The sequence below is a fragment of the Dermochelys coriacea genome, chromosome 1 (genome assembly GCF_009764565.3).
Source record: "Dermochelys coriacea isolate rDerCor1 chromosome 1, rDerCor1.pri.v4, whole genome shotgun sequence".
Taxonomy (NCBI): Eukaryota; Metazoa; Chordata; order Testudines; family Dermochelyidae; genus Dermochelys; species Dermochelys coriacea.
Window position 1 is genome coordinate 232,883,132 of NC_050068.2, and position 13,513 is coordinate 232,896,644.

General features: G+C 43.8%; 1 protein-coding gene across 1 annotated transcript; it reads right to left on the bottom strand.

Annotated features, from left to right (window-relative positions):
* Nucleotides 1-1,738: 1,738 nt before the first annotated feature.
* Nucleotides 1,739-13,068, bottom strand: KCNJ8 (potassium inwardly rectifying channel subfamily J member 8). The gene is made up of 3 exons (XM_038417668.2): nucleotides 12,501-13,068; nucleotides 10,924-11,372; nucleotides 1,739-5,797 (listed from the first exon to the last, which is right to left on the bottom strand). Exons 2-3 carry the CDS (start codon nucleotides 11,286-11,288, stop codon nucleotides 4,897-4,899), a joined length of 1,266 nt encoding a protein of 421 aa, XP_038273596.1. The 5' UTR covers nucleotides 11,289-11,372; nucleotides 12,501-13,068; the 3' UTR covers nucleotides 1,739-4,896.
* Between the last annotated feature and the right edge of the window lie 445 nt (nucleotides 13,069-13,513).

The following is a 13,513-nucleotide window of genomic DNA, read 5'->3' on the forward strand; positions in this document are numbered from 1 at the left end:
ACAACGATAGCCCAGAACAAAATCAGAACCTAGTTGGATAGGATTTATTGCTTGAAGTTTCCTTCCAAACCTGCTTCAACTCTCTGGAAACACCAGACATTCCTCAGAGAATAGTAGAGAACATAAGTTGTCAAAAATAATGAAAGTTTTGTTCCTTTGTCATTTATTAAAAAGTTCTGGTCCAGCAAAAGCTCCACTCTGGTCTCATGCCAATAGCTTTTTCAGTAATCATTTGCTAATAATAATCACTTAAGAATTTGGAAGCTGGTTTCACAAGATGTCTTATTTTCTCAAGGAAGAAAAGATATCCAAAATTGGTGATAGTTTGTGAATACCACTGTCCTGATTAAAAACATGAAGGAAAACATAATGTTCTGCATGAATCAGCTACGATAATAGAATGAAGTGATTGTGTTCCTCTGAAGTAAGTTAAGACAGGTGTGAGGTGCATGCTGTCCCATGCCTTGGAAAGGATTTAACTGATATATTAAGATTTTGTGTTAAAGTAAAGGCTTATTGAACAAATAAAACTTTGCCTGGAACCAAATATAATTTGTGTCCTAAGATGCATTAGGTGTCATATAAAACCCAGAATGGATTATTCAGGGGTGGAGTGGGGCCACTACACTAGAGAGAGTGCTCTGCTCTAGAATAAGGGGCTGGTGCACTGAATGTATATTCCCACTTCCCCTCAGACCCTGTGCACACAAAGCAGTACTAAGAAGATTAGCTCACACATACAAAGCTATTTAGGCACCTAAATATACAGATTGGTGTCTAACCTGCTTAGGTGCTTTTGAAAATCCCACTAAGTGCCTGTCTGCATCTTCAGGTACCTAAACAGCCTTGTAAATCTGGCCCATTCTGTCTGCCTGAGGCACAATCTCCATTTTGCTTTTCCTGAAGAGGTTCAGCTCCACCACCACCCTCTGCTCAGGGCAGTGGCACCAAAGCTACCACCTAGCCCTAAGAGTTTTATTTGTAAAGATATGCCGCTTTAAATGATAATGCCTCCCTCTCAAAATCTATGCAGCATTCAAAGTGTTCTTTTAACTGCCTTGTTGAGTCTATGGTAATCATTACACTACTCTGGCATTGCTCCTTAATAGTCCAGACAGTATTGTTGTTGATGTTTGAAGAAAATATTCAATGAGAAGAGGTGAAGGCGGCAGATGAGTAGACGCATTTCCAAAACATTTTTATTTCACCATACGTTTCTACCACAGGAGGATCATAGCTTTTGCCAGACTGGCTGAGACCGAAGGTCCATCTAGAGTAGTATCCTGCCTCCAACAGTGGCCAGCACCAAATAGTTGAGAGAAAAGTGCAGGAAACCCTGCATCATGCAGTTATGGAATAACCAGCCATCAGGAAAAATTTCCTCCTGACCATATTACTCAGAGATTGGTTTATGCCCTGATGCATGAGGCTTTAGAGCCCTTCCAAACACTTGAGTGGTTTTTTTTTAAATCCTTACTTTTGTAATCTTGGATGTTTTTGTTTTCCATGCAGATAATAGACATTCTTCCTTTACATTTCTATTAAAAGGGTCAGAGTCAACTTGTAATCTAGTCTATTTTATTGGAGAGAAAAAGTTTAAAGATACTACATCTGCCATTGAATCCCCTGGTCAATATTTTTGGATTTGCAATCACATTTCCCTCTTCTAAAATATTTCCCTCGCCCGCTGCTTGTTGTGTGAAAGACTAAACGATAAACATGGAAATTTGACTGACCATTCAGAGTACACTAGATTTTATTATACACAAAGTGCTGTCAAATGAATAAAATAAATGAGGTGGGAAAGGGAGAGAAATATAGTATTCCTTTAATGCCTTTCACTTATAATAACTCTAGGTATTATGGGTAATAATACTAGGCACAAAGAATTCAGAGAGCTATGTGCACATAGTTAGGTAACTCTATAAATGGCCAAACTTTCAAAAGCACTGATTTCAATGGGAGCTGCTGGTTGCTCCACACTTTTCAAAATCAGGCTGCTTACTTAGGTCCCTACACGGAATCGGAAGCTAACTTTAAACAGCCATATTTGAAAAATGTCTCTCTGATTTTTAAGCTGATAGTGTCCTTTGAATGTATATAACCTCAAACAGGGCCAAACAACCCCTCTCAGTTGGAAAACCTGTGGCAGGAGGAAAAAGAGCTTCAGAAACTCTGGTGTATAGAGTGGCCAACTCAATCCCACTCAGCATCTTCTGGTTTGTAAAGAAGTGCTTGAATCTGTGTGGAGCCCCTATGTTCTGCGGAGAATGCTGCTCCTAACCTCATGGATCTCTGGTGATGTCCTGAACACTGTGTGTGCTATGCCAGCATCTCCGCAATGCCCCCTAATGCCCCCTCATCCAAGACTGCATTGCTCAGTCAGGAACAGTGCTGTCATCAGTTCACCCTGCTGAGCTGAGGGCTCAGGTCACCTGGATTGAGATGGTGACACATGCAAAGTCACCAGCTGTCACCCAACTCACCCTCCCAAATATACTCTCCATCTACCCATGGAGTGGGAGCTGGACCTGGCTGTGGCTCTCATTCCAGAGAGGGCAGAGCACCCAAGGGGACTGGGTGCTAGAAGTGGAAGAGGAAGAGGATCCAGTCAGGATTGAAATGAGACAGTCTTTTTGTTCTGCATTTGTACAATGCCTTGTACAAGGGGGTCCTGGTCCGTGAGTGGGACTCCTTGGTGCTACCACGATACAAAAAATAGATAATAACAATAAGAAATGGTAGTGGTAGAATGATTGGGATGGATGGGAAAGGAGAAGGAGAGAGAATATATTGGTGTTGAGAGGGAGAGAGAGAGACCAAATTGGGGGACAAAATGAGACAGAGCATTATGAAGAAAAAAAAATCTCAGCAGACATATTTAGAGAGTGAAATATAAAAACATTAAACTAAGGGACCCTGGAAAAGGCTGAAGAAAGGAAGTATCAAGACAAACAGTGAAGAGTTGAGAATAGAATGATACAAGGGAAAGAAGGGTGAAAAAAACCCTCAAGGGAGGCAGAGTAAGTCATTATTGCTATTTTTTTATTTTATGGAGAATGGTGCCTTACCTGTTTCAAACAAATGGGCAAACAAACATCTCGGAACAATTTGATAGCCGTGGCCATGGATGCAAGGTGGTGAGATACAGATCCCCAGATCTGACCATTCTGAATACTATTGATCACCCTTCTAACACATGGCCAGGCTCAATATCTGCACCAGCTCACTAGTCACACTCCAAGAGGGTTAGCAGGCAGGGGTAGAAGCATTGGCACCAATTAGGGGGTCTAGGGGTAGCGAACATCATCCCTTACCCCCAGGTTTTGGAACTTGCTCAAACTTCCATAGGCCATAGAGCTGGTAGGTTGGGGTCAAGGCATGACCACTTTTAAGCCGTAGTCTCGTGCTCAATCAGCTGTGGTCTCGTGCTCAAACTGATGCTGCCAACAGTGGTGCTAAAGAATGCGGTTTTCATTGCTTTAATTTAGTTAGGCTGGCCTTCTGTCACCAATGACATTTTCATAAACCAGTGGAACCAAGATTTTAAAAACTGGGAGTGAAATTCTGGCCCCACTGAAATCAGTGGGTGTTTTGTCATTGATTTCTGTGGAGTCAGGATGTTACCCCCCCGCACCGCAACAGACTTTATAATGTGCAAACAGAACTATACTTGTTTACACACACACACACACACACACACACACACACACACACACATGGTGCTTTAAAAGGGCCAATTTCACAAAGCTGAAAACAATTCTGAGGCAAATCAGCTGGGATAAAGAATTTAATGAGAATAAATTGAAAGATAATAGGAAATTGTTTATGAACACTTTACTTGATTTCCAAAAAACGATGCTGTGACTAATAGGTTAACGTGATGCTTGGATGCACAAACAGGGTATCTTGCGTAGGAGTAGAGAGGTTATTTTATCTCTGTTTTTGGCACTGCTGAGACTACTGCTGGAATACTGTGTCCAGTTCTGGTGACCACAATTTAAGAAGGATGTTGATAAATTGGTTCAGAGAGGAGCCACAAGAATGATTAAAGGATTAGAAAACATGTCTTGTGGTGATAGACTCAAGGAGCTCAATCTATTTAGCTTATCAAGGAGAAAATTAAGGGGTGATTTGATTAAAATTTATAATTACCTACAAGGGGAACAAATATATGATAATGGGCTCTTCAATTTAGCTGCCAAAGGTATAACGAGATCCAAAGACTGGAGGTTGAAGCTAGACAAATTCAGATGGGAAATAAGGCATATTTTTTTTAACAGTCAGGGTAATTAATCATTGGGACAATTTACCAAAGGTCATGGTAGATGCTGCAGGAGTGGCAATTTTTAAATTAAGTTCTGATGTACACTAGGAAATATTTTAGAGATGTTCTATGGTCTATGTTATATAGGAGGACAGACTAGATGATCAGAGAAGTCCCTTCTGGCCTTTGGAATCAATGAATCTACTAACCTTAAATCCATGCATTCCACATAAATAACTGGAAGCTACTGGGTGCACAGTGCTATTGAAAATCAGCCCACTGTCTGACAGTGCGTAATCCAGAAGTAAAAAGTAAAACACATTTTATGACAGTCTGTAGAAAAGTATCAGATAGATTTCCTTGAAAGGAAAAAAATCTAACATGCCACTAAAACATATATTAATACAAAATACATTACATGAGTGAACCATGCTTCCTTTATTCTGAGTGCCATTATTCATTCATTAATATGCCTAGTGCTATAGTGTTTCCTACTGCTGTTATGTGATGCTTTCACTAAGTAACAGAATAAATAGCTCCAGTACAGTTCTATTTTGTCTCTGTTTCTTTAGAAACATTTTTGGCCTCTCAACCTTTATTGGAGACTCAGCCTCATGTGAGGTTGTATATCATGTTTCACACACACTCTGATTCCCCTCAGGTGTTATAAACTGTACTTTGGGCACAATGAGGGAAGAGTTGTTCCTCCTCATGGAGTTGTTCCGCCTCATGGAGTTGTTCCGCCTCATGGAGTTGCGTTTCCGCAGAGAGTTTTGATGAGACAGCTCACTTTTCTGAAGAGTCTGGATGAGAATGGAAGGCTTTTCATCCAGCTCCCTAGCGCTGCACCGCGGAGCTGCTACCTTGATCGTGTTGCCAAACTTGGAGTAATCAACCGCGTACACGCCTTCCTCTTCCGTTACAATGGGCACAAAGCGGTGACCCCAAAGGATCTCCTCTGCTATGTAAGATGTTCTTGCTTGCGTGGTGATGCCAGTGGTTTCTACTACTCCTTCAAGTACCACTATAAGTTCTAAATCTTGGTTGACAAGGTCACTAGCAGAGATATCATAGAGAGGACTCCGCTTGTCTATGACATGGCAAATGATCAACGGAGCCACCAGGAAAATGTTATTGCTCTCAATAGGGTTATCCACTGGGATGTCTTGCTGATGTATAGGGATGATCTCCCCTTCGGGCGTAGTCGTCTTCCTCACTACCTGTATTCTCACCGAGGCACTGATGATCATGCTTTTCCTCAGGTCTCCCACTCTGAACATGAAGCAAAGTCTGCCATTCCGAATGGCAATCACCGCATGCCGGCTGAAAATCAAGGTCTCTGCCCTTCTGTGAGCTTGGGCAGTTTTCATAAATATGCAGCCCAGCATGACAGCATTGATAATCAAACCTACGATGTTCTGCAGAATCAGGACAGTGATGGCCATGGGACATTCTTCTGTCATCATTCTGCCCCCAAAACCAATGGTCACTTGAACTTCAATGGAGAAGAGGAAAGCAGAAGTGAAAGACCTACAGAGAAAGTTGCATACAATTAGTTATCTAAATACCTCAAGTAGAAAAGTTAACAGTGTACACTGAATAGGAAGCAACAAGAGGCCTCATTCTTGCAATTGTTGCACACTTAAAACTCCCATTAACTTCCATGGCAGTTTTGCATGCTCAACATTTGCAGGAACAAGAGCCATTGTTTAACGGTCAAAGGACAGACCTGAGAGCCTGGAAATACTGAATACTACCATTTACTCTCTCTCTGGCCTCAGACAATTCACCTATCCTCCCTGCCTAACGGTCTGTATTCTTCTCCATGTCAGCAGGCAGAGAGCTCTAACTCTTGGACTGTTCTTTTCTTTCTCTCCACCCAATGAAACCTCTGAGTCAGGAGCACCACACCTTCCACTTCCACAGCATTGGAGGGGGGTGTAGAGGAGGGAGTGTGGAGGATATATTTGACTTTTCTAGATTCTCCCACTCTCCAAACCAGTGAGGGGAAGCTGTGCAGTGAGTACAACCTGAGTTAACTTACACTACTTTCCCCTCTGCACTTTTTAGCCCCATCAGTGGGCTTTGGGGATAGTCACACTAGGGGAACCCCTAGAAGCATGGCTCCTGCAGCAACCATGCTGTTCATGAGTGAGAGTAAGTCAGTGGGGCTAGGCAGCTGAATGAATACAATGGGCCTCTACACTCATTCCCTTCATCTCCCAAAGGTTGGGGGTAGTTTGACATAGTGTTTTGGTTCAAGTCACTGTCAAGATAAGGCCAGCTGCAAAATTTAAATCTGGATCTAGGTTTGTAACCTATATGTGAATGCTACATAAGTAGCATGTGGATTATTTATTGGACATGCCATACATGGAATCTTATATTGATGCATATTTACACATACAATGGCCCTTTTCATATATTACAGTCCACCCAGATGTAACACCTACATATATAATAGAGTTATGTTAATGAAATATATATGTCCTTTCCACAAAGGTAAATCTGAATCATACTTTGTTTCAGGTTTGGTTTTGCAAGAACAAAACCTGATCAACTCTTAACTAACTCTTTGGGCAGGTCTACACTACAGCCAGGATCAAGGCTCTGAGATCGATCCACCAGCGGTCGACTTAGCGGGTCTAGTGAAGACCCACCAAATCAACAGCAGATCCCTCTCCAGTCGACCCCTGTACTCTACCACTGATGAGAAGAGTCATCAATGGGAGAGTTTCTCCCGTCGACCCCCTGTGGTGTAGACCGCACGGTAACTCGACCTCAGGTACGTCAACTCCAGCTACGTTATTCATGTAGCTGGAGTTGCATAGCATAGGTCGACTTACTGCAGTAGTGTAGACATAGTCTTTGACTATGTCTTCAGGATAAGTTGGAACAGTCCTTCAAACTACTAGAGGATCAGGAGTCATGAAAAGAATTCAAAATGTTTTATAGCACATGCAAAATCAGGGAGATTTTTTCTATGGAAAGAGAAAACTCATCTTAAAGGAAGTGACTCCCAGTAATGAGACTGCTGAGTTCTCACTGGCTCTAATCCAAATTTGATAAGCATGTTTAAAAACCAGGGGCTTTTAAAAGATTTTCATTCTTAGGAGTCACCACTAATGTGGTGTGTTTTTGTGGGTTTTTTGTTTTTGTTTTTGGCACGTGGTTCTAAAGAATTCAAGAATGAAGGGGTTAATATGGCATTTAATGGAACTAGTGAAAGGGTGACGAATATTCAGCTGCATGCAGAGCGAAGTGAATGGCTGCAACTTCAAATACTCCAATTTCCTTTAAAAATGATTTATTTGAAAAAGAATCCACATTTTTATAGTGTAAACTCAGTCCTTGAGGAAACTACGGTCTTAGAATCATAGAATCATAGAATATCAGGGTTGGAAGGGACCTCAGGAGATCATCTAGTCCAACCCCTGCTCGCAAGCTGAGCATGTGAACACAGAAGTAAAAGCCAGTGAGCTCCTAATTGTAATAATCCCAAGTCTGTCACTGATTCCCATTTCAGCTTTGGCAACAATTTGCCTGTCTGGAATATGGGCAGGATACCAATATTTACCTACCATGGAGGGGTGTGGTTAAAAGTTATGTAGCACTTGGAAAACATAAAGTGCTCTATGAGTTCTAAGTGTTGGTTACAAATTTCAAACCCAGTTGTCTCTTAAAGCCACATTTTAGCACCTACATGGAAAGATTTTAGTTTAATGTCTAATATGGGTTTAAGAGCCTAACTTTAGGCACACAGGCTTTAAAATTGTGGCTATTATTAATTTTTATTTTTACTGTATATAGTGACAATATCAAATATTCATTTTAGATCAGATAATCAGTTTTTCTTTATTCTTAAAAATATTAGTGACAATATTTTTGTTCCATAACTTTGTTGGAATAGGTAGCCAGTTTTAACAGAACAGAATCATTTACTGCCAATGAAAAATTACTTTTCATGATTAGAAGATAGATGGTTGTCTACCTTTTGGCCTGAAACACTCCAGATACTAATACCATATAACAACATGTGCGCTTTGTCATGTGCTAAAGCAAAAAGTTATGTTAATCCTTCATTCACTTCAGTTCAGTGGCGCTGGAACATTTTTAATAGTGGGGGTGCTGAAAGCCAGCCCCCTAACCCTGTCCAACTCCCCCTCCCCAGCTGAGGCTGGGAGCAAAGCCCCAGGCACAGAGTGGCAGCAGACCCTGGGGTGGCAGCAGAGCTGGGCATGGGGCGGCAGCCGAGACCCCGGGTGCGGGGCGGGGAGCCAGGACCCCAGGCAAGCGGCTAGCAGCTGAGACCTCTGGGGTGCTGCAGCACCCCTCGCACCCATAGTTCCCATGCGTACGTTTCAGTTATTTATAATAACCTTCACATTTCCCTTGCAGTAAAACGTAGTGACCTCACTGGAATTGTTTGAATAGGGATTTTGAATTTTAAATCCTGCATGGATTGGTGGAGGCTTATCAGTGGTAATGCCAGTGGATGGAATAGAGAGAAGACCAGAACCTTGGTCTGGATACAGCCCCTTTGCACCACATTGGCAGCCAACAGCAGCCATAAACCTGCCTGAAGCAGACACTTAAGCAGTCTTCTAGTGTGTGGGATGACTAGGGACATGCCTGGAGGCATGGTTTAAAAGCTGTTGTGCTCATGTGACCCCCAGCTGGCATAAGGCCGAGTATCATGCGGATTCCTCACAAAACATGAATCAGTGCGAACTTTAGTGCAAGTGTGTTCCATTGCCATGAAATGTCCTCTGGGAAGGGGATGTCCGGGGTAGCAGCCAGCAAGAAAGTCCCATAAGAGAGGCTCCATTGGAGCGGTGCTGCTGCTTTGAAACTGAAAGGCCAAGGCAGGGAGTCCCAGACCAAATGTGGAAAGCTCAGTGCCCAATGGCCCTTCCTTCCAGCAGATCCCCTGAGAGCAGCAGGTTTGTGGGATGGAGCCCTTTCTGCTGCTGCAAACCCTGCCACGCCTTTCCTTGAACAATAGAGAGGAGATGCCATGAAAAAGGAGCCTGACAGAGTTCCCTCACAGAGGTGATCTGAGCCATAATTGCTCATTTCAGAAGCTCTGGCTTGCAGCTAGTTCCTAAGAATGAACAAATGAAAAATCAATCAATGTAATGAAGTTTAGTCCAGCTTGGAAGGGGAATAGCACCACTTAGGAAAGCAGCATAAAAACAAGGGAAAGGGTGAAGAATGTTGTCCTTTTTAAGCCAGAAATAATACCACTTGGAATTTTGTACATGCTACCATGGTGTTTGCATCACCGAGACAGAGAGGAAGATAAAAGTGGACACTCAGATATTATGAGTCTACTTCTATACCACCTTGCCCCTTGTGTGGTCCCAACAACAATGCAAAGTGTATGCAAAATGCAGCCATTCTGATTCAGTAGCATTGTACACCCACCTTGCACTGGCATAAATGACAGGGCAATGGTTAATCAGGCTCTTTTTGTTCAAAGAACAAGTACTATAAATAAGGATCTTATTGCACATATCGCAGAATGGTCTCATTGCTTGCTCCTATTAATGTTTGCTCTTTGGAGTCTGTAAACATACTGCATATATATGGAATTCCCTCCTGATCAGTCATTTGGCTGATGCTCTGGAAAATGCTCTGGGAGTTGTGTTGGTAGTAAAAGGAAAAGAACACACTCCTGTGACACCTATCATAGCACTCTGGTAGTGTTTTTCACACCAGTTCTTGTTGTCTGAGATAAATACTGATGCAGTGTGTCACAGCACTTGTCCCGTAATTAAAATTGATAGTCTAAATCTTCATAAGTGACTAATGATTTTGGGTACTTCCATTTTTGGCTTCCCAACTAGAGACATCTAAAAGAGGCCTAATATTCAGATGCTTTCCATTCTCTAGAACTCAAGCCTCATTAAGGTGTCATAAGTTGGACAAGCCAGAAAATGAAGCACTCAAATTCAGTAAAAAGAACAGGAGTACTTGTGGCACCTTAGAGACTAACAAATTTATTTGAGCATAAGCTTTCGTGAGCTACAGCTCACTTCACTTTTCTTTTTGCGAATACAGACGAACACGTCTGCTACTCTGAAACCAAATTCGGTAATCATCTTTGAAAGTTTGGACTGATTTTCCAAAGCCAAAATATAGTTCTCAAGATAAGCCATTTCTTGTTGTGCCATGGTGTGAAATTCACTATGGACCACACTGTGTTCAAGATAGTGTTATTGATGTAGACAGGACTAAACAATTTACAACACACACCTCAGGGCCACTTTGTTGAAGCAGGCTCTATCTTTACAGGTACGGAAAGTTATCAACATACTGTAGAGATATTTGAAAAGCAGCAGGGTCTCTGTCACTATCAGCTTTTGGGAGATCTGGTAAGGCATCAAAGAATTCTGAGGTATGATATTTCCCAAGCCTGGGGGGCTTGCAGGATTTGGTGGAACCTAGTGGAGAACACTCAACTTTTCAGTTGTCTATACTGAAAAGAACAGTTCAAGTTTCAGAGTAGCAGCCGTGTTAGCCTGTATTCGCAAAAAGAAAAGGAGAACTTGTGGCACCTTAGAGACTAACAAATAAACCAAAGCCTAGTTTTAGGCTTGGGCAGCGTGGCATTTACATCATTGCTATTCCTTACACCTCCTACTGTACTTTACCTGACACATGTCACACATGGTGTCCATTTAGTACTGCCTGTACAGTTCTCGGTGCTAGCATCCATGTCTCCATGGGCAAAAGCCACCAGCCACCACATCATGGCAAAGAGCAACCAGCTGCACAGGAAGGACATGGTAAAGATCACCAGCGTGTGGCGCCACTTCAGGTCCACCAGGGTGGTGAAGATATCTTGCAAGAAGCGGCCCTGCTCGCGGATGTTCTTGTGAGCCAAATTGCACGCCCCACTCTTAGCGATGAAACGAGCTTTGCGGGGCTGGTCCCGGATGCGTGGCTTGCGAAGATTCTCAGCAGCAATCCGTGCCAGCACATATTCTTCAGGGATGATACTCTTCCTGGCCAACATCTTCCTGCCACCATAGTCCACCTAGCAGGACACAAGTGCTTTTCCACTGGTCTCCCTTTTGTCCCTTATCTGTCCTCCTACATCCTGAGGAAAGAAAGAACAAGATCTAGTTTGCCATCTATTTCCCATTTTTCCCAGACAATAAAAGTGATAGGCATGTGGAGTAGATGGCCCTCATGGGAACAGCTGTTAAGTTAAATGTCTCTGTAAGCTTATTCTACAGTGCTATTACATGCTCATTTTAGACTGTGATTGTTATAAAGGCAGTTAGGGACAAATCGTAAAACGAATAAAAACAGTGATTTATTTGGGACACTGGTAGAGTGAGGAAAGCCACAGAAAGGACCTATAACTGTGGACCAAAGTAAATAATGACCCATGTTCTAAGGCCAGATCCTATCGAGACACTTAACCATGCAAGCAACTGCACACCAGTGATTACTCTGCTCACTGGAAGTACTCATGTGAGTAAGTGTTACTTGCATGCTAAGGAATTTGCAGACTGTGACCTTTATTTAACAAGGGCCAGATAGTAGAGCTCACCTAGGTGGCCCTTTCCAAATAGCCCTACTGAAGTCAGTAAGACAGCAGGTATGTTATTCACTCACATGAATAAGGGCTGCACAGTCTGATCCCAAAGCATCATGTATTTCACATTAAAATAGAGATGTGTGGGGAAATATTACATTACCTGGCTGGGAAGTGGTTGAGCTAGGCCGGGGGGATTTATCTCCCTCCAAATCAAGCAAATAATAATAATGAAAATTAAAATAAATATTGTATTTTGTATAATAAGACAGGCGTGCGATTAAAATCATAAAAAGCCGCTCTGGCACTGAACATCTGCGCGGTGCTTTGCGCACACACCCAGCCATCATCATAATGCACCTCAGCTTCAGCCGATCTCCAGCTTTTTCTGGTTTTTGCTCAAATGTTGCTAATGAATACGATGCAAGAGTGACGACACAGAATATGTGTAAATTAACCAAAACGACCCCCCCCCCCGTACCCTCTCCCAAGCCGACCTAAGCGAGGGGGCGGGGGGGGGGGGATCGGTTCCTGGAGACCTCACGCTGCAAGTCCAGACCCTCTCCGCTTCCAAGGAGAGAAAACGCCCCGCGGCGGATCCGTCCGTTTCAAAGGGAGATCGGCGCCCGCAGGCGCCCGGAGCGGAGGAAGGGCAAAGACCCCACAAGCGAAGCTGAAACTTACGAAAAGCCCGAGCAGGAGCCGGAGCGCGGGCTCAGAGCCCCGGAGCGCCCACCCCGCCGGGGCCGGCGCGGTAGCCAGGCGCGGAGCTCCTTTGCCGGGCGGCTGAGTGCTGCGGGGCGGGACTCGGTCTCCCCAGGGCGGCTTCCTTCCCCGCGGGGCTCCAGGGGGAGGTGATGCTCAGCAAGGCAGCCGGCTGGAGCCAGGATCGGTTTTGTGAGGGGTTGTCCCGCAGCGGCGGGGCGGCAAGCGGCCCCCGGCGGAAGTGCGGCGGCAGAGGGGAGTGTGCTGAAGCGGGGTGTGGAACAGGGTGGGAGAGAGACAGAGGGGGACAGGTCCCAGCCCCGCACCCCGAACACGGAAACAGCGCCCAACTCTTTTTTTTTTTTTTTTTTTCCTTTTGGAAGGAGGTTGCTCTGGCCCCCAAAACGCCATCGATGCGCCGGGGGACTTGATTTCCTTCTTCAACTGAAAAGGTCAGGGTGACAGGGCACTGATCCTGCAGTCCCTCCTCAGGCAAAACTCCATTCTGCTCAGCGGCCGACCTGCCGGCGTGAAGACTCTAGGGGCTGACCCGAAATGCTCTGCCCCAAGTCATACAATAAGGCAGGGTAACGTTGTCAGAAGCACCCACTCAGGAGACTAAATACCATGAAAAGCTGAACTCTTCTCTGCCTTCACGCTGAAAAATCTCCCTCCCAATAACCCTATCGAGACCTCAGTTTCAATTGAAAGTCAATGGGACGCAGGTTGTTAAGTGCAAAAAGAAAAGGAGGACTTGTGGCACCTTAGAGACTAACACATTTATTAGACAGGTTTCAGAGTAGCAGCCGTGTTAGTCTGTATTCGCAAAAAGAAAAGCAGGACTTGTGGCACCTTAGAGACTAACACATTTATTAGAGCATAAGCTTTCGTGAGCTACAGCTCACTTCATCCGATGATGTGAGCTGTAGCTCACGAAAGCTTATGCTCTAATAAATGTGTTAGTCTCTAAGGTGCCACAAGTACTGCTTTTC